The sequence below is a fragment of the Gorilla gorilla genome, chromosome 8, assembly GCF_029281585.2.
Source record: "Gorilla gorilla gorilla isolate KB3781 chromosome 8, NHGRI_mGorGor1-v2.1_pri, whole genome shotgun sequence".
NCBI lineage: Eukaryota > Metazoa > Chordata > Mammalia > Primates > Hominidae > Gorilla > Gorilla gorilla.
Genome location: NC_073232.2, coordinates 106,817,259 through 106,840,905, shown reverse-complemented (window position 1 = coordinate 106,840,905; position 23,647 = coordinate 106,817,259). Strand labels below are relative to the sequence as shown.

The window sequence follows — 23,647 nt, the reverse complement described above, 5'->3', positions numbered from 1 at the left end:
AAGGGCCGGGCGCGGTGGCTCATGCCTGTAATCCCAGCCCTTTGGGAGGCCAAGGCAGATGGATCACGAGGTCAAGAGATCTAGACCATCCGGGCCAAAATGGTGAAACCCCATCTCTACTAAAAACACAAAAATTAGCTGGGCGTGGTGACGTGTGCCTGTAGTCCCAGCTACTCAGGATGCTGAGGCAGGAGAATCACTTGAACCCAGGAGGCGGAGGTTGCAGTGAGTCAAGATCGCAGCACTGCACTCCAGCCTGGCAACAGAGCGAGACTCTGTCTCCAAAAAAAAAAAAAACCAGGGTTTCATTCTCTTGCCCATGCTGCAGTGCAGTGGCGCAATCTCACCTCACTGCAGCCTTGACCTCCCCAGGCTCAGGTGATCCTCTCACCTCAGCCTCCTGTGTAGCTGGGACCAAAGTCATGCGCCACCACACCTGGCTATTTCTGTATTTCTTTTTGTAGAGACAGGATTTCGCCATGTTGCCCAAACTAGTCTTAAACTCCTGGGCTTAAGTGATCCTCCCACCTTGGCCTCCCAAAGTGCTGGGATAACAGGTGTCAGGCATCATGTCCAGTCCAGCCTACTCTTAAAAAGCTTGGAAATAGGCCGGCGCAGTGGCTCATGCGGCTATTTCTGTATTTCTTTTTGTAGAGACAGGATTTCGCCATGTTGCCCAAACTAGTCTTAAACTCCTGGGCTTAAGTGATCCTCCCACCTTGGCCTCCCAAAGTGCTGGGATAACAGATGTCAGGCATCATGACCAGTCCAGCCTACTCTTAAAAAGCTTGGAAATAGGCCGGCGCAGTGGCTCATGCCTGTAATCTCAGCACTTTGGGGGCCAAGGTGGGTGGATCACCTGAGATCGGGAGTTCGAGACCAGCCTGACCAACATGGAGAAACCCCGTCTCTACTAAAAATACAAAATTTGCCAGGCGTGGTGGCGCATGCCTGTAATCCTAGCTACTCGGAAGGCTGAGGCAGGAGAATCACTTGAACCTGGGAGCCGGAGGTTGCAATGAGCCGAGATGGCGCCATTGCACTCCAGCCTGGGCAACAAGAGCAAAACTCTGTCTCAAAAAAAAACTTGGAAATAAAGAATAGAAAACAGGGCAATCTGGAAAGACTGGTTCAAAAATTTTTGTTCTGCAGACAGGAAAACACAATGTATCTATAATTGAAAGGCAAAGACCCAGTGACGAAGGAAAAGGTGAAGAAACAGAAGGGATAATTTGGAGGAGCAGGGTCCACAGTGGCAGAACACTAAATTGGGTTATACCTCTCCAAATGCATTCACAGATTTAGAGATTCTTCAGCAAGTAAGGTGAGAATGAAACAATGGAAAGAATTTAGTTAGGCAAAGAGGAAAAGAGAGCAGGAAATTCAGTAAATATACAGAAGAAAGAAGTAACAGTAAATGAAAGAATAACTGGTATGGGGCCAAGCATGGTGGCTCACACCTGTAATCCCAGCACTTTGGAAGGCAGAGACAAGCAGATCACTTTGGGTCAGGAGTTTGAGACCAGCCTGGCCAAGATGGTGAAACCACCTCTCTACCAAAAAATACAAAAACAGCCAGGCGTGGTGGCACGTGCCTGTAGTCCCAGGCGCTGGACTACTCAGGGAGCTGAGGTGAAAGAATTGCTTGAACTGGGAGACGGAGGTTGCAGTGAGCCGAGATCGCACCACTGCACTCCAGCCTGGGCCACACAGTGAAACTCTGTCTTAAAAAAAAAAAAGAAAGAAAGAAAGAAAAACTACTATGCCCACGGATCTCTGAATACACTAGCCAAGTGATTTACCAAAATGGAAATTTGCTTAAAATCTTTCAATAGCTTCCTACTTTACTTACGGCAGCCTTAAACTCCTGACCATGCTTACATCGACAGCTTCATCCTTCCTTCATCACTCTTTTCACTTATATACAAATTGGAGGCAAATATAATTTACTTCAAGTTTTTTGAAACTGCCAGTCTCTCTTGACCCTGGATATTTGTTCAATGCTATTATTTCTTCCTAAAACACCTCCCCCACTATCTTCCCTGTACTTTACTCTTTCCCTATTAATCCCACCTTTAAATAATTTAACTTTTATCCTTCAAGTCACAACACAGATATCATTTCCTTTTCATAGATGAAAAGGTTCAGGAACTGCATGCCAGAGTGAAGAGCCCCTCTAATATGGTGTATAAACATCCAATTCCCAACCGGACACAGTGGCTCAGACCTGTAATCCCAGTACTTTGGGAGGCCGAGGCAGGAGCCCAAAAATTCAAGACCAGCCTAGACAACATGACAAAACCCCATCTCTACAAAAAAATACAAAAATCAGCCAGGCCTGGTGGCACAGGCATGTAGTCCCTGCTACTGGGGAGTGTGAGATACGAGGATCACTTGAGTCTGGGAGGTTGAGGCTGCAGTGAGCTGAGACTGTGCCAGCTGCATTCGAGCCAGGGTAATAGAAACATTGTCTCAAAAAAAAAAAAAACTCAATTTCATTGACTACTTACTCCTATATCTCTCTCTGTATGTAGGCTAAGGTGAAGACAGCGTTTACCTTTCTTTACTAATGGATTTCATCCACCTATGACAAAGTTTGCCCAAAACCGATATTCCACAACCATTTAACAAATTAAATAAACAGCTGTATGACTGGTTAAACTTCAGTATGGCATATTAAAAGTGGTTTTTCTTTTTCGAGATGGAGTTTCACTCTTGTTGCCCAGGCTGGAGTGCAATGGTGCCATCTCAGCTCACTGCAACCTCCGCCTCCGGGGTTCAAGCGATTCTCCTGCCTCAGCCTGTCCAAGTAGCTGGGATTATAGGCATGTGCCACCAAGCCCAGCTAATTTTGTATTTTTAGTAGAGATGGGGTTTCTCCATGTTGGTCAGGGTGGCCTCGAACTCTTGACATCAGGTGATCCTCCCACCTTGGCCTCCCAAAGTGCCGGGGTTTACAGGTATGAGCCACCACGCCCAGCCTAAAAGTGTTTTAAACTGCAAGTTGAATGGATACCATAATGAATTTCAGTGGGCCCTAAGTTTTTTTTTTTTTTTTTTGAGACAGAGTCTTGCTCTGTTGCCCAGGCTGGAGTGCAGTGGCATGATCTCAGCTCACTGCAACCTCTGCCTCCCAGGTTCGTGATTCTCCTGCCTCAGCCTCCTGGGTAGCTAGGACTACAGGCGCAAGCCACCATTCCCAGCTAATTTTTATATTTTTAGTAGAGACGGGGTTTCACCATGTTGGCCAGACAGGTTTCCAACTCCTGGCCTCACGGGATCCACCCGCCTCAGCCTCCCAAAATGCTAGGATTACAGGCGTGAGCCACTGCTCCCAGCCCCCTGACGATTATTTTTCAATGAAAAACTATCATTGCATCCCTAGAGAAAAGGAAAACTATTATGTAAATTTTTCTTCTGAAGAGCTAAAGTTTGAACTTCAGGTAAAAGAACAACAGTAGACAATAGAGTTGTGCTTTTTTTTTTTAAATATAAGAATGTGGCCGGGAGTGGTGCCTCATGCCTGTAATCGCAGCACTTTGGGAGATAAAGGCGTGAGGATCACCTGAGGTCAGTAGTTCAAGACCATCCTGGCCAACATGGCAAAACCCTGCCTCTGCTAAAAATACAAATAGGTGCCTGTAATCCCAGCTTCTCAGAGGCTGAGACCTAACAATCGCTTGAATATGGGAGGTGGAGCTTGTAGCAGTGAGCCGAGATCGCGCCACTGCACTCTAGCCTGAGGGACAGAGCAAGACTCTCCAAGAAAAAAAAAGGAAGAATGTGACACATTAAAAACATGCTAAGGAACTGGTTTGTCAGAACTGAAGATGCTCTAATTCATTCATTTTTAAGTAAAAAGTGAGAAATGAAAAAAAGAAGCTGGTTTTAGAAAAGCGCATATGATTTCAGTTTCGTAAAAGTCTTCAAAAAAGAACAAGAATAAAGTTCTTAAGACAAGGTTAGGGGTTACAAAGTTAAATTATAGTGACAATTTCTGACTAGGCCAGGCTCAGACTCCTTTAACAAAGAGCTGGTACCATCTTTTTCCCTAAAATACTTCTCTGCTCTGGTCAGACAGTGTCTTTACTACCCTACCCTTTCCCCCCAACTCTCCGCAACATATATGTAATTTTAAGCTCTATGCCCATGCCTGTTGTTTCCACAGTTCTTTGCAAAATGCTATACAAGTCCACTAGGTACTTAACAAGCACAAGACAACAGGTAGCGTCAAAGCTATTACTGTTATCTGTAATAACCCAAATAAGAAAACCAGCAAAGGCCGGTTGCAATGGCTCACGCCTGTAATCCCAGCACTTCTGGAGGCCAAGGCGGGTGGATCCCCTGACGTCAGGAGTTCAAGATCAGCCTGGGCAACACAGTGAAACCCCATCTCCACTAAAAATACAAAATTAGCCGGGTGTTGTGGCACATGCCTGTAATCCCAGCTACTCAGGAGGCTGAGGCAGGAGAATCGCTTGAACCTGGGAAGCAGAGGATGCAGTGAGCCTAGATCGCGCCATTGCACTCCAGCCTGGGCAGCAAGAGTAAATCTCCGTCTCATCAAACAAAAAAAAAAAAACCCAACAAAAAGCTGGGCACACTGGCTCACACTTGTACTCTCAGCAGTTTGGGAGGCTGCAGCAAAAAGATCATTTGAACCCAGGAGTTCAAGAGCAGCCTAGGCAACATATGACATCTCATCGCTACAAAAAATTTAAAAATTAGCCAGCAGTGCATGGTGTCACACACCTGTAGTCCCAGCTACTCAGGGGGCTGAGGTAGGAGGATCACTTGAGCCCATGAGGTCGAGGCTGCAGTGAGCCATGATTGTGCCACTGCACTCCAGCTTGAGTCACAGAGTGATACCCTGCCTCAAAAAAAGAAAAGAAGAAAAAAAAGAAAGAAGCTAGAAAGGAAGGAAACGAAAGAAAGAAAAGAAAACCAGAACAACCTAAAGGTGTAAGCCTATTTGCCACTTAAGTGAGGATGGGCGCGATGGCTCACGCCTGTAATGTGGCATTTTAGGAGACCGAGGCAGGCGGATCACCTTAAGTCAGGAGTTCAAGACCAGCCTGGCCAACATGGTGAAACCCCATCTCTACTGAAAATACAAAAATTAGCCAGGCGTGGTGGTTGGCAACTTTTATCCCAGCTACCTGGGAGGCTAAGACAGGAGAATCGCTTGAACCCGGGAGGTGGAGGTTGCAGTGAGCAGATATAGTGACACTGCAAGGCAGCATGGACCACAGAGCTCCATCTCAAAAAAAAAAAAAAAGTCTATGAAGGTGAGATGACATTAGTTTCAGACTACTCTCACGTCTACTGTAAGTTGGTAGATAGCTTCAAACATTTTGGCAGCTTCACCTATAAATGATATATAATATTAAATTCAAAACATATTTCATGTGATATTGAATATTCAATCTTTACAGATTTAAGGTGGTTTAAAAGCTACATTTTACTCAACATCAAATGTTAGGTCCCCTCTCCCTTTTATTTTTACCTCTTTTGACATGACCTCTGAAATACTGTATGATTCATCTTCTCTTCCTCTTTTTTTCCTCATAACTATAAAAAAAAATTTTATTTTTGATAGCAATTAAAATAGAAATATAAACGCATATTCTTCAAAACTAGAATAAGGATATTTACCTGGCTTCTCTTCACTTGCATCAATTGAATTTTTACCCTACAAAACAAGGATTCAGAATATTGATTTTACTAAGGACCTTTATAGTATTATACATTAAAAGGCACTGATTAACTTGAGAAAAAATGTTTCCTGCAATTGAGCCACATCCACAATTTTTCACTATTATACTTACCTACATGTAATATTTTTCTGTATATAATACAGTGGCTCAAGCCTGTAATCCCAGCACTTTGGGAGGCAGAGGCGGGCAGATCATGAGGTCAGGAGATGGCGACATCCTGGCTAACATGGTGAAACCCTGTCTTTACTAAAAATACAAAAATAGGTATTTTTGTAGGGTAGGGTATTGAAGGAATACCCTTCAATAGGTAGGGTATTGAAGGAATACCCTTCAATAGGTAGGGTATTGAAGGAATATTCATTGTGAATGAAATTCATACATTAAATATAACCCAAAGCAGAAATAAAAGAAAATACTAATGGAAAATTATTAGTGAGGAAGGTAAGGGAAATGAGATGTTAAGAAACAGTTTCTGGCCAGGTGCAGTGGCTCACACCTATAATCCCAGCACTTTAGGAGGACTAGGTAGTAGGATTGCTTGAAGCCAGGAGTACAAGACCAGCTTGGGCAACAAAGCAAGATCCCCACCTCTATAAAAAATGTAAAAATTAGCTGAGCATGGTGGTGTGCACCTGTAGTCCCAGTTACTCAGGAGGCTGAGGTGGGACGATGGCTTGACCCCAGGAGTTCAAAGCTGTAGTGAGCTACTATGGTGCTACTGGACTCTAGCCTGGGCTACTGAGACATCACCTCTAAAAAAATTTTTTAAGTTTCAAAATAGTTGACGCCTTTATGAAAAAAGCAGAGGGGAAAAAAATCAAAACCCTGGTATAAAAAGTTAGGTGGAATAAAGTGAAGGATATATTAACAGGTTAAAGAGCAGGCAATAAATGACTAAGCCAGTAAAATTGTCATATAAATAAAAACATGTTCTTCAAAACCCCTAGGTAAGGCCAGTTGTGCTAGCTCACGCCTGTAATCCCAGCACTTTTGGAGGCCAAGGTATGGGTGTGGGTGTGGGGATAGCTTAAGCCCAGGAGTTCGAGACCAGCCTGGGCAACATAGTGAAGCTCTGTCTCTATGAAAATAAAAATCTGAAAAGCCCTAGGTAAGTCTCTGAAATTAGCAAGTGAGTCAAGGATCAGAGAGGTTTTTTCTTGTTTTTTTGTTTTGTTTTGTTTTTTTGAGACAGAGTCTTGCTCTGTCACCCAGGCTGGAGTCCAGTAGCACGATCTCAGCTCGCTGCAACCTCGGCCTCCCGGGTTCAAGCAATTCTCCTGTGTCAGCCTCCCAAGTAGCTGGGATTACAGGTACCCGCCATCACGCCCGGCTAATTTTTGTATTTTTAGTAGAGACTGGGTTTCACCATGTTGGCCAGGTTGGTCTCCAGCTCTTGACCTCAGATGATCGGCCCACCTTGGCCTCCCAAAGTGCTGGGATTGCAGGCGTGAGCCACCGTGCCTGGCCCATTTTTATTTTTATTTTTTAATATTCTCTCTCAGTGACTCAGTATTACCAGTTTTATGTATTTATTTATTTATTTATTTAGGAACAGAGTCTCCCTCTGTGGCCCAGACTAGAGTGTGGTGACACAATCCTGGCCCACTGCAACCTCTGCCTACCGTGGTTCAAGTGATACTCGTGCCTCAACCTCCCAAGTAGCTGGGACTACAGGCACACACCACCACGCCCAGCTGATTTTTTGTATTTTTAGCAGAGACAGGGTCTCATCATGTTGACCAGACTGGTCTCGAACTCCTTGCATCAAGGAATCCATCTGCCTCAGCCTCCCGAAGTGTTGGGATTTTAGGCATGAGCCACCACACCTAGCAGTATTACCAGTTTTAAATAACGGGTTTTGTTGCAAAATAGTCTGCAAAATACTTTATCAGGCATTTTAACATCACCATTAACTAGTCTAAGAATCAAATAACTGGACTTAATCTCAGCACTTTGGGTGGCCAAAGCGAGTGGATCACAAGATCAGGAGTTCAAGACCAGCCTGGCCAAGATGGTGAAACCTTGTCTCTACTAAAAATACAAAAAATTAGCCGGGTGTGCTGGCAGGTGCTTGTAATCCCAGCTACTTGGGAGGCTGAGGCAGAGAGTTGCTTCAACCCGGGAGACAGAGGTTGCGGTGAGCCAAAATCACGCCACTGCATTCCAGCCTGGGTGACAGAACGAGACTCCGTCTCAAAAAATAAATAAATAAAAGGCAGTTTAGCACAGAAGCTAAGTAGAAGCTCTTAAACTAATCCTGGATTCAAATCCGTAATTTTCAGCAAATTAGAGTCAGCTCTCATTATCTGCAGTACACATCGTGGTTCGATAAAATCACTATGACTATTGACTTATTGCCCCCAGGAAAAATACAAGCTTGGGTCTCTGACTCTGGTTATGACATTTTCAACCAAACGATACACAACCCTGTTTTATTTGTGTTTCTGTTTTTAAAGATATCTTATTTAATATATATGTTGATTAATATTGAACTCAGGGCCAGCTGGGTGTGGTGGCTCTCGCCGGTAATCCTAGCACTTTGGGAGGCTGAGGTGGGCGGATCACGAGGTCAGGAATTCAAAACCAGCCCGCCCAATATGGTGAAACCCTGTCTCTACTAAAAATACAAAAATTAGCCAGGCATGGTGGCGCGCACCTGTAGTCCCAGCTACTCGGGAGGCTGAGGCAGAAGAATTGCTTGAACCCAGGAGGTGGAGGTAGCAGTGAGCTAAGATTGCACCACTGCACTCCAGCCTGGGCGACAGAGCAAGACTCTGTCTCAAAAAAATAAAATAAAATAAAATAAATAAATAAATATCGAACTCAGGGCCAACAGCACTGTACCTCATGCCTCAATGAAGCTTACCCAAGACACACTTTCTCCATATGGCACAGCTTTTTTGTACTTAGAAACACTAGACAGCACTTTGGTACAATAGTTGGGGGCCATTTTAACAGCAAAATCACCAGGAAAAAGCACAAAAAAATGCAAAAATTATGGTGCTAAATAAAGACCATGAAAAGGATATATGCTTGACATACATATGGTAGCTGAAAACAAAGCACAGCAACCCATGTTTGAGCTGAGCTTGGAACATATGTATTGGAGGACTAAAATTCTTTGCTGCTCTGAACATAAACATATCCAAAAATGACCATGACAGTGTCAGGAATCTTGACTCTGGAGTTACAAATAAATGTAAGTAGGCGAATTCACAAATATAGAATCTTCGAATATGATTGTTCTTTATCTCCTTGCATCAGCCTATTTATGTAAAATGGGGGAAAAAAGTACCTCTACCTAAAAAGAACTGTTGTGAGAGTAAGGGAAAACAGGCTGGGTGTGGTGGCTCATGCCTGTAATCTGAGCACTTTGGGAGGCCGAGATGGGCAGATCACAAGGTCAGGAGATGGAGACCATCGTGGCTAACACAGTGAAACTCTGTCTCTACTGAAAATACAAAAAATTAGCCAGGCGTGGTGGCGGGCACCTGTAGTCCCAGCTACTCGGGAGGCTGAGACAGGAGAATGGCATGAACCCGGGAGGCAGAGCTTGCAGTGAGCCGAGATTGCGCCACTGCACTCCAGCCTGGGTGACAGAACGAGTCCCCGTCTCAAAAAAGAAAAAAAAATAGAGTAAGAGAAGACATGATAGCACACCTGACACACAGTATGTATTCAATAAATTATTTCTCTTTTCACTAGCACAACTTCATTACAGGTTTCAAAGAAGGTGGCCACTTATAAAAATGCCTTGAAGTTTAAATTTGCAGATTCTTTCCAATTAAAGTCAAATTTTGCCAACGTCCAAAATAATCCATAGAATAAGAAACTAAAGTGGACCATACTTTGGCTCTTTTTCCATTTCTTAAATAGTGAGGAACAGACTTTACATGTTTCTGCATTGCTTGTAACAAAGTTAGGTTTATCACTAAAGAAAGTTAAAATTAAACAGATGATCAAAAAAGTCAGAAGAATACAAAAGTATTTCTTCAATATTTAAATGACATAAAAAATATTCTGGCTGGCTATATTACCTTTTTAACTTTTAAAGACTCCTTTTTTCTCTCCAATTTTTCTTTCTTCTTCTGTTCCTGTAAGACAATTTTTCTTATGTCACAAGTGGGAAGTGCAACATTAAAAAAAAAAAACGCATATCAATTCTCAAATAACTTATGTTTACAATGAGAAACTAAGGTCTATCATAATTAAAAAACAGGGCGGAACTTGTACTTCAAGCCTTTATGGACTAATGGGACAGATTTAGCCTCCTGCCTTAAACAACTAAAATCCAGATAAAATTTATTAAACAATGGTTTTCAGACAACATGCAGTAATGGACTGTAAACACTGACAAAAGGGAAACAAGGTTAATCTTCTGACTGCCCAGCTTACTGCCTGATACAATTTTTAAGTACAAATAATGGAGAAAAATCCAAACAGAGCCCAACAGTATCTTTGTGTTGAGGAGACAGAATCCAAAACTTAAGAGCGGTAGCATTCCCAGGGTCAAGTACCAGAGAGGACAAAGCTGCACAAAGGCAGCTGTTATCTCTCTCTCAGGCTGAGTACTGGTAAGTGCATGGTAACCAAGGCCAGGAGAAGAGTCACCAGAAAGAAGCAGGTGGAACCTCTCATGTTCCAAGGGGTCAGGCATAATAAGGTATACCTCACATTCTCTCAGCCAAAGTAGAAAGTCCTCTTAATATAAAGGGCATCAAGTAGAGTGCCCAGAAAAGGGATCAACCTATTCCTAGACTAAAAGCTATTCTAGACATACTCTTACAAATTTTTTAAAGACACCAAAAATTCAAACCATTTCCAAGAGGTGATGAAAGGGGTAGATGCTGTGTAACTCATTAAGTTGAATATTTGTTTTTCCATTTGTTTTACTTTACCATAAAAAAATAATAAAAGGGTTTCAAACAAAGGAAAAAGGAGATTTGACAAATACAGCAAAATTTAAAAATGGATAATTTTTAAATGTGGGTGATGGGGACACCGGGACTTACTGTATTCTTTCAATTTGCACAAGTTTTTAAATCTTCATAACAGTCTAGTGGAAAGACAAACAATAAATACAATAAATGATGTATATCAGATGAAAAGTGCAATGGGAAGAACAGAACAAGGTAAAGAGAATCAGGTGTGTTAGCAACTTTCTTAAAATTGTGAGGGCAGGTCTCATCTAGAAACCATTTAAGTCAAGGCTTGAAGATGAAGTTAAGCCATGCAGTTATTTAGAGGAAGAAGGTTCCAGGCATAAAATAGCAAGGGCAAAAGCCCAAGACAGGAAACACACCTGCAGACAGGTCTGAAAGGTAATGGGATTGAGGGAGGCAGTCAAATTGCTTACAGACATATAGACATTATCAGGACTTTCACTTTTCAGAAACAACATAAGCTAGGAGACAATGAAACATCTTTAAAGTACTCCAAGAAATAAAGTACTAAAGAAAAAAAATTCTTTACCCAGTAAAAACGTATTTCAAAAACGAAGGTAAGTGAAGACATTCAGACATATGAAAGCTAAAAGAACCCATCACCAACAGAAAATGCAAATGAACCTATAATAACAGAAAACAGATCAACTGGCTATCTGTGGATAGAACATGGGGTAGGGATGGGCGAGAAGAATTATAAATAAGCAGAAAGAATTCTTTGGAATCAGTGGGTATGTCCACTATCATGATTGTTATGTCTTCACAAGTATATCCATACATCAAAACTTAGGGAATTGTACATTTTAAATATGTGCAGTTTAGTGTATGTCAATTAGACCCCAAAAACGACATTTCTTAATGGAATCCTTCTCAGGAATAAAAAAAATAACCTACAGAAAAACATGACATGAATGAATCTCAAAAATACACTGAGCAAAAGTAACAAGACAAAGAGTGCATATGTGCAAGAATATTGAGAAAAAAACAAACTCAGTTTCTCCCTACACACTCAACAATCAACACAAATGACTTCCGTGACCCAATGTGTGGGGGTTTTCCCTATACACCAAACAAGCATTTCTGCAGTGACACCAGCTGGGTGTCCTCTATTGTAATTCAATTCTGACACTATCTACGGGGTGAAAGCACCATACCCCATAGGTTGAGGGTTCAGTCCCCAAGACTTTTAACTACCAGTTCCAGATGCCAATCGCAAGGCCCAAGTCGCCTTACCTGTGCTTCTTACTGAATAGCTATAAATCAGGGTTCCCACAAGCCCCTCTTTGGGTTTGACTAATTTGCTAGAGGAGCTTACAGAACTCAAAGAAACACTAAAGTTTATTGGTTTATTATAAAGAATATGACAGTCCAGGCGCAGTGGCTCACCCCTGTAATCCCAGCCCTTTGGGAGGCCAGGGTAAGCAGATCACTTGAGCCCAGGAGTTCCAGACAAGCCTCGGCAACATGGCAAAACTGCCTCTACAAAAAATACAAAAATAAGACAGACATAATGGTGTGCTCCTGTAGTCCCAGCTACTTGGGAGGCCAAGGTGGGAGGGCTGCTTGAACCCAGGAGTCAGTGGTTGCAGTGAGCTGAGATGGTGCACTGCACTCCAGCCTGGGCAACAGAGTAAGACTCTGTCTCCAAAAAAAAGAAAGAAAGAAAGAAAGATTACAACATATTCAGAGGAACACCAGAGAAAGAGATGTATAGAACAAGGTATGGAGAAAGAAGCGCAGAGCTTCCATGCCTTTTCTGGATGTGCCACCCTCTCCAGGAACCTGCATGTGTTCAGCTATCCAGAAGTTCTTCAAACCCTGTCCCCTTTTGGGTTTTTATTTATTTATTTATTTATTTTTGAGGCAGGGTCTCACTCTGTCATCCAGGCTGGAGTCCAGTGGTGCAATCTCGGCTCACTGCAACCTCCGCCTCCCGGGTTCAAGCGATCCTCCTGCCTCAGCCTCCCGAGTAGCTGGGCTTACAGGCACACACCACCATGACCGGCTAATTTTTATATTTTTGGTAGAGACGGGTTTTCACTATGTTACTCAGGCTGGTGTCGAACTCCTGGGCTCAAGTGATCAGGGTCTTGCTCTGTCACCCAGGCTAGAATGCAGTGGTGCCATCACAGTTCATTGCAGCCTCGATCTCCTTGGCTCAAGCCAACCCTCCTGCCTCAGCCTCCCAAGTAGCTGGGACTAGAGGCACATGCCACCTTATCTAGCTAATTTTTCTATTAGAGATAGGGTTTTGCCATGTTACCCAGCCTGGTCTCAAACTTCTAGGCTCAAGCAATCTACCCACCTAGGCTTCCCAAAGTGCTGGGATTACAGATGTGAGCCACACCCAGCCCTTTTTGGTTTTTAATGAAGACCTCATAACATAGACATGATTGATTCAATCATGACCACTGGTGAACAAGTTAACTTTCAGTCTCTTTTCTTTTCCTCAAAGTTGAGGGTGAGGCTAAATCCCAATCCTCTAATCCAGGTTTTGTCTTTCTTAGGCTCCCATCCTGAAGCTGCCTAAGGGCAGCTAGCCATTGATCATTAGCATTAAAAAAAAACAAAAACAAAAAACAAAACACTATTACTTTGAAGATTCCAAGGATTTCAAGAGTTGTATACCAGGAAATGGTGATGAAGACCAACTATTTACTCACTAGCACAATACCATGATTTCATTTATACAATTTTCTAGGAAAAAACAATACTGGTCTATAGTGACAGCAAATCAGTGGTTGCTGGACACCAGCCATGGGGATTACTGTCAGCACAAGACAATTTTTTGGAGTTCATGGAAGTGCACTGTATCTTGATTGTGCTGGTGGTTACACAGATCTATATATTTACTAGTCAAACTCAGCAAACTGTACACTTAAAATCTGTCCATTTTACTGTATATAATATACACTTCAATAAAGCTATTTTTAAAGTTTTTTAAGCTTTCACTTGTAGTCAATTACATATACATACCTCTAATTGTTGCTGTTCCATTTTCGTCAATAAAAATTTGGAGTAGATATTGCTTTTTTCAAGCAAATGTTGAAGTCTACGGTACCGAATTTCTGTCGACTCTCTATCCCAAGACATGCGAGCCTATCCAAAGAGAAAATTTCCATAATTATGAACACTTTCTGACATACCTTAATTTTTTTGGCATAAAGTTTAATAAAAATGGCTAAAATAACATTTTGTAAACCAAAAACTTTTTCAAACCAAAAACTGGAATAACTAAAAAAAAAAAAAGTTTTTGGGTTTAACAGGCAATCTGATAGATGCAGTTCGTATATCAAAATATTATAATTTCAAATATTGAACACATGGTTTCTGGCACTACTGAGTTGGAAGGTCCATTTAAAAAACAATTGAAGGCCGGGTGCGGTGGCTCACACCTGTAATCCCAGCACTTTGGGAGGCCAAAGTGGGCGGATCACCTGAGGTCAGGAGTTCGAGACCAGCCGGACCAACATGGAGAAACCCCATCTCTACTAAAAATACAAAATTAGCCAGGCGTGGTGGTGCATGCCTGTAATCCCAGCTACTTGGGAGGCTGAGGCAGGAGAATCGCTTGAACCCAGGGGAGGCAGAGGTTGCAGTGAGCCGAGATCATGCCATTGCACTCCAAACAAGAGCAAAACTCCGTATCAAAAAAAAAAAAAAAAAAATTGGGGCCGGGCACGGTGGCTCACCTGAGGTCAGGAGTTTGAGACCATCCTGGCCAAAACGGTGAAACCCCATCTCTACTAAAAATATAAAAATTAGCAGGACGTGGTGGCGCATGCCTGTAGTCCCAGCTACTCAGGAGACTGAGGCAGGAGAATTGCTTAAACCCGGGAAGTGGAGGTTGCAGTGAGCTGAGATGGCACCACTGCACTCCAGCCTGGGTGACAGAGTGAGACTCCATCCGGAAAAAAAAAAAAAGGTATGTGTAATTTGCTAAAACATTGATGTTGTGGTTCCGTGTTATTATATTACCTTGTTATGTACAGATAAGGAAAATTTTTGATTAATTTTGCACTTGACCCTCATAAAAAGTGATTGCCTAGGTGACACTAGAAAATTCTAAGACAAGTTTTCAGAGTCTCTCCCTATTTGAGATTAATAAACAAGCTGATTTGGATAGAACATTTTAGAAAAATACTACCAACACAATTCATCCTAACAATCAAAACAGACATCTAGCCAAGATTAACACCCCCACCTCCTGTTTTTTAAGGCATGGTCTCATGCGGTAATTGGTGCAATTGTGGCTTACTGCAGCCTCAAAATCCCGGGCTCAAACCACCCTCCCACCTCAGCCTCCCAAGTAGCTGGGACTCTAGGCAGATGCCACCATGCCCTGTTAATTTTTTGTATTTTTTTTTTTTGTAAAGACAGGGTTTCACCATATTGCTAAGGCAGGTCTCCAACTCCTAAACTCAAGAGATTCGTCTGCCTTGTCCTCCCAAAGTACTGGGATTACAGGCATGTGCCACCATGCCCAACCAAGATTACCAATTCTGTAACATGAATCCAGCCTAGTAAATCAACAAACATGTACCGCAACAATTATATAAATTACGTAACTGGTAGAAGACAGAAAGTCTGATTTATACTACAGATGAGACATTAGTGTAATATCTGAAAACAACAAGTATTAAAGACATATACATAGCAGTAAACTGTACAGTACTATCTAAATCCTGAAAAATTGTAAGAATTACTAAAATTGGAGAAGTCAGATTTCAGGAAATAGATGACATCTGAGGGGTCTGAAGGATGGATAAATGAGAGCAGAAAAACTCAAGTTTTGTCAATTACTGTAGAAGTTCCTGCATTAAGCAACACTGGCCTCAGCAACAGCACTAAAAATCACACTTAAGTTAACTTTAGAATTAAAAAGACTTTTATAGATTAGATAGTAGATATGTTTCATTTTATACAGTCTAGACAAACTCTTGACTTAAAAAGTCTAGTGGCAGATTTTTCAGTATTTTGTTTTCTCAACTAAACCAATTCCTCTACTTTTCAACAAGGATTAGTAAAAACACAAAGTCAACCAATAAAATCTAACTGCCCCTTTCCCCAGTAATTGGTGGTTTCAACTTAAGAGGAAAGTAACTGAGCATTGTTTACAGCGTGTTTGAAATGGGGGATATGAGGCCGGGCGCGGTGGCTCACGCCTGTAATCCCAGCACTTTGGGAGGCTGAGGCGGGCGGATCCCGAGGTCAGGAGATTGAGACTGTCCTGGCTAACACGGTGAAACCCCGTCTCTACTAAAAATACAAAAAGTTAGCCGCGTGTGATTGCAGGCGCCTGTAGTCCAAGCTACTTGGGAGGCTGAGGCAGGAGAATGGCGTGAACCCGGAAGGCAGAGCTTGCAGTGAGCTGAGATCGCGCCACTGCACTTCAGCCTGGGCAACAGAGCGAGACTCCATTTCAAAAAAAAAAAAAAAGAAAAGAAATGGGGGTATGAATTCATTTTTATACTCTAAATAATGCCCTAGCACTTGGATAGTTTTGCTGCTCCAGCTTATCAATATCTCTAAGATATCATTTTATATTGCCTTACATTTTCCTAGCTATTACATCATCACTATAGCTTTCTTTCAAAATATATTTCTTTTTCTTTTTTGAGATGGAGTCTCACTCTGTTGCCCAGGCTGGAGTGCAGTGGCACAATCCTGGCTCACCTCTGCCTCCGCCTCCCGGGTTCAAGCAATTCTCTGCCTCAGCCTCCCCAGTATAGCTGGGACTAGAGGCGCCTGCCACCACGCCCCGCTAATTTTTGTATTTTTAGTAGAGACGGGCTTTCACCATCTTGGCCACGCTGCTCTTGAACTGACCTCGTGGTCCACCTGCCTAGGCCTCTCAAAGTGCTGGGATTATAGGCGTCAGCCACCGCACCCGGCATCAAAATATATTTCTATTATAAAATAAGTGACTACAGTAAGATTCTAAGAATGGACCTAACAAAAGTAATGCATACTCATTACAGAAAAACTAAATGTCAAAAAATATATAAATCACCCATAATCCCACCTACACAGATAATTCTTAATATCTTGAACTCAATTTTCAGTTCTTTTAGGACAGCATTTCTTTTACTATTACCAATATACTACTGTGGTTACAATACACAACTAGTGAGGTGAATATGAAAACAGGGAGATGAAAATTATTTACACAATATATGGATTCTTAAATTTTTAACTTTTAAAATTTAAGTTCAGTTAAAATAACGTGGGTTTAACTTAGATATAGTTGATACCTTAAATCCTGTACAGAATTAGCACTTTTCTTTTTTCTGAGACAGGGTCTCGCTCTATCACCCAGGCTGGAGTGCAGTGGTGAGATCTCGGCTCAATGCAACCTGCGCCTCCCAGGCTCAAGCGATAATCCTCCTGCCTCACCCTCTTCAGTAGCTAGGACTATAGGCGCGTGCCACCATGCCGGCTAGTTTTTTAATTTTTTGTAGAGATGGGGTTTCACCCTGTTACCCAGGCTGGTCTTAACCCCTGGGCTCAAGCGATCTGCCCCACCTCAGCCTCCCAAAGTGCTGGGATTACAGGCATGAGCCACCGCGCCGGGCCAGCACATATTTTTAAAACAACTAAATACAGCCAGGCATGGTGGCTCACGCCTGTAATCCCGGCACTTTGGGAGGTCGAGGAAGGCAGATCACGACGTCAGGAGTTCGAGACCAGGCCGGCCAATATGTTGAAACCCCGTCTTTACTAAAAATACAAAAAAAATTAGCCGGGCTTGGTGGCACGCGCCTGTAGTCCTAGCTACTTGGGAGGCTGAGGCAGAAGAATCGCTTAAACCCGGCAGGTGAAGGTCGCAGTGAGCCAAGATCACGCCACTGCACTCCAGCCTGGGTGACAGAGGGAGACTCCGTCTCAAAACAAACAAACAAGCAAAAAAAACCTAAATACTTGCCTGGTGGCCCTGGAAAAATTTTTCTTAAAAAAAAAAAAAAATCGGCTGGGCATGGTGGCTAATGCCTGTAATCCCAGCACTTTAAGAGGTCAAGACGGGCGGATCACCTGAGGTTGGGAGTTCGAGACCAGCCTGACCAACATGGAGAAACCCCATCTCTACTAAAAATACAAAATTAGCCAGGCTTGGCGGCACATGCCTGTAATCCCAACTACTCAGGAGGCTGAGGCAGGAGAATTGCTTGAACCCCAGAGGCAGAGGTTGCAGTGAGCCGAGACTGCGCCATTGCACTCTAGCCTGGGCAACAAGAGTGAAACTCTGTCTCAAAAAAATAAAAATAAAAATAAAAATCACTAAAGCTTTAAGATGCCATCATGGAACAAATAATATACAATTAATATTAAAATAATACCATGTAAGTGGTTAATCCTTAAACCTGGTCTTCTGTATTTCAAATCTTCCTATCACTGTTTTTTCTTTATTTATCAATTTCATTATTATATTACAGTAAATTGCAACTCCATCTATTAAAAGCACTGAGTGCCTGGCAGGAAACAACTCTGGGTAACTACAGTACAGAGTATGCCAATGGACACCGAAGGCAGAAATTCCTCATTATCTACCCCATTATCTCTCCCAACACCAATCCCAGATTTTTTATTGGGGGGTGGGAGGAGTTCTATTTTAGCCTACACATATTATGATCCTTTTACCTCTCCAAGAAATCTCCTGACTCCAACTATTCCCCCTCCTCCACTTCACAGGCATTATCAGTACTCAAATCTCCTAGACTAACAATGACCTCTTTTAAAGGTAAATACATGTGAAAAGTCAAAGAAAATAACTGTAGCCAATGAATGTCAAAGTCATTTTCTAGGTTCCTCACAAACCTTAGGATTTCCTAAAGCCAAATGCTTCTCATTAAGGAGCTTAAGCTAGCTCTTCCTCTGTTAAGTACTTCTAAATACATGCCCATACAGACTGTATTCTCCCAAAAGAAAAGGAATCTCTACCTGTGTATAGTGAATTGTTTGGCCTCCAAAGACATGTTTATTAATCTCAAGTAGGTAGAGACTCTGAAAACTTTTCTTAGAATTTTCTAGTGTCATCTAGGCAATCACTTTTTATGAGGGTCAAGTGCAAAAAATAATCAAAAACTTTCCTTATCTGTACATAACAAGACAATGTAATACGAAACCACAACACTAATGGTTTAGCAAATTACACACTTATATTAAGATTGAAAACGGCTACATACTTTTTTTTGAGACGGAATCTTGCTCTGTCACCCAGGCTGGAGTGCAGTGATGCCATCTCGGCTCACTGCAACCTCCGCCTCCTGGGTTCAAGCAATTCTCCTGCCTCAGCCTCCTGAGTAGTTGGGACTGCAGGTATGCGCCACCACATCTGGCTAATTTTTGTATTTTTAGTAGAGACGGGGTTTCACCACGTTGGCCAAGCTGGTCTCGAACTCCTGACCTCAGGTGATCCACCCGCCTCGGCCTCCCAAAGTGCTGGGATTACAAGCGTGAGCCACCATGCCAGGCCATGAAAACAGCCATATACTTTTTTAATGGAAGGATTAAAAATTACTCTTTAGATTCTATGATGCATAATTATTAAATTTAGGACTAACTGCAAAATGTTTGTTCATAAGCTTAAAAATGTCATTAAAAGTAGCAGGTCATTTGACCTCAGCAAATATATAAAATACTACATATTTGACTTATCTTTTTTAAATGTAAAGTGTTTCTTCCCTTGAATGAATAATACCTTCTGAAAATGTACTGTTGTCATATCTCAGTCATATCTTTCTTTAAATGCTATTTCCCTACCCAACACTCATGATGGGTATATGAAGAAACAAGATAAAACTGAAGATACATTACTCAAGACAAAATTATCACATCCCTCTTAGACTTCTTCAGTTGATTCCATTCTGGGCACTTGCCCCAGAATTTATACTTTATAATTCATCTGGCTATATAGCTAATAAGTATATTTAGTATATGTATATAATCTTGTATATTATAAAATACCATTTTATCATCGTTAGCTATTCAATAAGCATTTACTGATTGCCTACTATATGCCAGGTGCAAAGCCTACAAAAACAAAACAGCAAGTGATGCACCCTCAAGAAACAAAGTGAGAAAGAATCAAAAAGTAGTATGAAGTATTTATCATTACTTATTTGGTCATGGTAAATTCTGTGTAATAAAGTACTATGAAAATTCAAAGAATGAGAAAAGGTGGTTCAGGTCAGACCTCTCAATTCTATTAATTCACATCTACCCTGAAGCAAAAAGTATTGATGTTACTTAAAGAAAATTTGTTAATATATTACCTTAACTGGTTATAGTCAACCAGAGATCATCAGTAATAACAGAAGTATTACTGGAGTGAAACTATAGCATGGTAGTTAAAAAATGTGCATTCTAGAACCACATGGCCTACACTGGAATGTTAGCTCTGCCATTTACTAACTGTGGCACCCAAACAACCTCTATGTGCCTCAGTTTCCTCATCTGTAAAATAAGATGACTAATAAAACCTATTTGGTTGTGTAGTTCAATAATAGCAATTGTTTATACTAGTAATTAAACTAGTAAGTTTAATAGCAGTAATAGTAATAATGAACATCTACTTTACAGAATAGTTGAGGAGTCAATGAGTAAATACATATAAAGCATTCAAAACAATGCATGACTCCTAATAAATGTTCATGAAGTATTAACAATGCTGACAAAAATATTATTGTTGACATAACAGGGAACCAACGGCCTCATTACTCGTTTTTGGAATGCATTATTTTCCAACTTAAGTAGTTTTATAATCATAAGTTAATTCACTATTATTAAGGACAGAAATTCTGCAGGCAGCCTGAGTTGAAATTTGACTTCAACACTTACTATGTGCCTTTCTCCCTCAGTTTCTTCATTTGTAAATGAAGATAACAAAAAATAACCTATATCATAATATCGGTAGAGTTTAATAAATTAATAAAGCACAAGAAAACCACGTACTAGGCAGTACTTAAGAGTCAACTATCATTCTTTTTCTTGCATATGAATCAAGCAGCAGGGTGGGGCTTTAGAATAAACAAGAATTTTTCAGGTTAAAAACTGTTTTTAGTAACTTACAAAATGCTCTCTACAAGAAAACTACAGCAACTTGTCATTGAAAAAATACAGCACATTTTTAGCTAAAGAATCTTATGTAGCAATACACAGGCCATGAAACCAAAAGGAAAACAAACAGCAAGTTGATCACTTAGGTGGAAAACAGCACTACAGTAAAAGGAAATCATTAGACTTGGATTCCAGCCCAGCCTTTGATTGATGCTAACTTCTCCTGCCCTCAGTCTAGTACATTACTTCTGCAGGTTTTAGCGATTCCTGTTTGCCATCAGACATACATTTAAGGTAATTTTTAAAGGAAATAAGGATGACAAACGAAAAACTCACTATCGACTTTGAAAGACTTTTCATGGCTAAACAAGCAATCTGAAATGCTCATTTAAAAGTGATGGGACTACCAAGACTACATCTCATAGAAACACACCATTCAAAGCACGTGCAAAAGGATTCTCAAAGGCAATATCTGTAAACATACAAAAAGGACAAGTAATAAAGCTGTTTTCTTTCAAGTTTATTAAAAAGCCCACTAAATAGGAAAGCAAAGACCACAAACCACACCTCCGGGTTAAAGCCGAGGTTACCACAGGCTTTCACGACGACGAACCTGATGCCTAAATTACCTTTTCCAGCATCTTCCGCTCTCTCTCTAGTCCAGCAGCTTCAAGCTGTTCTTCCTCTTCTAGCATGGCCGGGGTAATCACAGCAGTGTCCAGTTGTTCAACCATTGCTGGAGCCTCCGAGCCTGACGGGGGAGAAAGCTTTCAAATTGCAGTTTTAAAAAAATTACCAACTACTCAACTCCAACAAGAAACAGCCTTTCTCCCACCCGAGATGCACTGGAGCAAAAGCTGAAGACCCAGGGGACGCCAGCATCACCTCTCAGAAGACACCGTAAGTCTTCACAATGTCTACAAGTTGCCTGGACCACAGTTTACAACTCGGGATGCTCGGGAAAATGCAGTTGCCTATGTGAAATCTTCACCGGCATGCTAATACGTGCGATTCCGGGGTGTCCTCCCCTCACCGTTGCAGTTTCCCAACCCTCTTTTCCTCCTCAGTCCTTGCCCGGGTCGGCTCCCTCCCCCAAACTCCGCCGCAGCCTCCATGCTTGCCCACCTCAGCCCCGCAGGCTGCCACCCGCGCCCGAAAGGTTTTCCTCACTCACCGCCGCTGCCCGCAGGCCGTTCCGCTGGCATGCCTGGACACTCACCCGGGAACCGGGTCCCCTCCACTCAGAGCCTGCAATGCCGCGACCTAACTCCTCACAGCCGCTGCCGGCCCAGCCTTCTAGCCAAATCCCCCGCCAGGGAAAAAAGCGCGCTTCTCCTTCGCGGGAAAATCTTGTCATCTCGCGATACCTTACATTCCCCACCCGCCCTCCCGCCCCGCTGCGCGAGATTTGGCGCAGCTTGCGGTTTTCGTCAGGATCGACCTGTGGCAACCGTAAACCTTTACCTGGACCTCACTCAGGAGGAAACTGGGTCCCGCTGCCGAACTCAGCCTGTAACTATCCTGTGAGATTGGGCGAGGTGGCCGATCGTGGAGGACCCAGTTTCCTCACATATCTGGTTCCGAACTACGCAATTAAAGTTTGATAGTGCTGTTAATACTTTGCAAGGCGCCTTCCAACGCTGGCTGCTGTGATTGAGCACCCCCTAGCCCATGATCCTGTAGGTAGAGACGTCTGCGTATCTGCACGAGGATGTCAGAAACAGAAACATTTTTATAGGGCCAGCCTCGCCGCACCCGCAGCGCGCGGCTCACATCTTAAGTGAAAAATCCCCCAAAATGACAAAGAGGAGGGCTTTTTTGTGGGTGGGACGGGAGAGAGAAGGAACAGGAAATTAAGATTATGACTGGGTTAAAGAAAGCTGTTTAGGATAAGGGCAAGCTGAAAGCAGTGATGGACCAAGCGGAGTGGCCAGCAGAAGGAAGATTCAGGAAACCAAACAGGATTGATTCATTCGAGTGGGCAGTGAAGGAAGGAGCGGAGCTTTTCTTGTCCCTGGTTTTCACTTCAGCTTTCAATTCCTCCTTTTCTTGTTTGCATTCCTTTTCAACTATTTCCTTTGTCTCCCTCTCCAGGGCTCCCTTTCCCACCTCCAATTTCTTAAGATGTATGGCATTAAATATACCTGGCATGTAACCACCCGTTTCCTTCATTTTGACTCCCACAACTTGTATGATTGTGTCTATACAAAATTTAAGAGTTTACAAGCCGGGTGCGGTGACTCACGCCTGTAATCCCAGCACTTTCGGAGCCCAAGGCGGCTGGACCACGAGGTCAGGAGTTCAAGACCAGCCTGGCCAAGATGGTGAAACCCTGTCTCTACTAAAAATACAAAACAGCCGGGCACGGTGGCAGGCGCCTGTAGTCCCAGCTACTCGGGAGGCTGAGGCAGGAGAATCGCTTGAACCTGGGCGGCAGAGGTTGCAGTGAGCAGAGATCGCACCATTGCACTCCAGCCTGGGCAACAGGGAGAGACTCCGTCTCATAAAAAATAGAAACGAAACCTAGTCTCTGTATTTTATTTTATTAAGATAGGGTCTCACTCTGTCGTCCAGGCAGGAGTGCAATGGCACGATCTCTGCTCACTGCAATCTCCACCTCCTGGGCTCAGTTGATTCTCCACCTCCTGGGCTCAGTTGATCCTCCCACCTCAGCCTAGCAAGTAGCTGAGACTACAGGTGCGCGCCACCACGCCAGGACATTTTAGTGTTGGACATTAGCCCACACCAGGCTAATTTTTGTTGGTTTGGGGTTTTTGTGTTTTTGTTTTTTGGTAGAGACGGTTTTTCGCCATGTTATCTAGACTGGTCTCGAACTCCTAGGTTCAAGGGATCCTCCCAACTCGGCCTCCGGAAGTGCTGAGAGTGCAGGCGTGACACATTGTGCCTGGCCCCTACAAACATTTCCAAAAT

General features: G+C 42.6%; 1 protein-coding gene across 3 annotated transcripts in view; it reads right to left on the bottom strand.

Annotated features, from left to right (window-relative positions):
• The window catches only part of HELLS (helicase, lymphoid specific), a 55,937-nt gene extending 33,421 nt beyond the window's left edge, over positions 1–22,516 (bottom strand). For 2 of the 3 annotated variants that reach the window (XM_004049811.5, XM_055352524.2), the window contains exons 1-6: positions 21,891–22,077; positions 21,346–21,467; positions 13,637–13,759; positions 9,755–9,811; positions 5,656–5,692; positions 5,507–5,571 (exon numbers count right to left, since the gene is read on the bottom strand). In XM_004049811.5, the coding sequence (XP_004049859.2) occupies positions 5,507–5,571; positions 5,656–5,692; positions 9,755–9,811; positions 13,637–13,759; positions 21,346–21,467; positions 21,891–21,921 (435 nt within the window). In that variant the 5' untranslated portion in view covers positions 21,922–22,077. Of the gene's footprint in view, positions 1–5,506; positions 5,572–5,655; positions 5,693–9,754; positions 9,812–13,636; positions 13,760–21,345; positions 21,468–21,890 lie in introns of all 3 variants that reach the window. The other variant, XM_004049809.5, reaches the window with a different exon arrangement.
• Between the last annotated feature and the right edge of the window lie 1,131 nt (positions 22,517–23,647).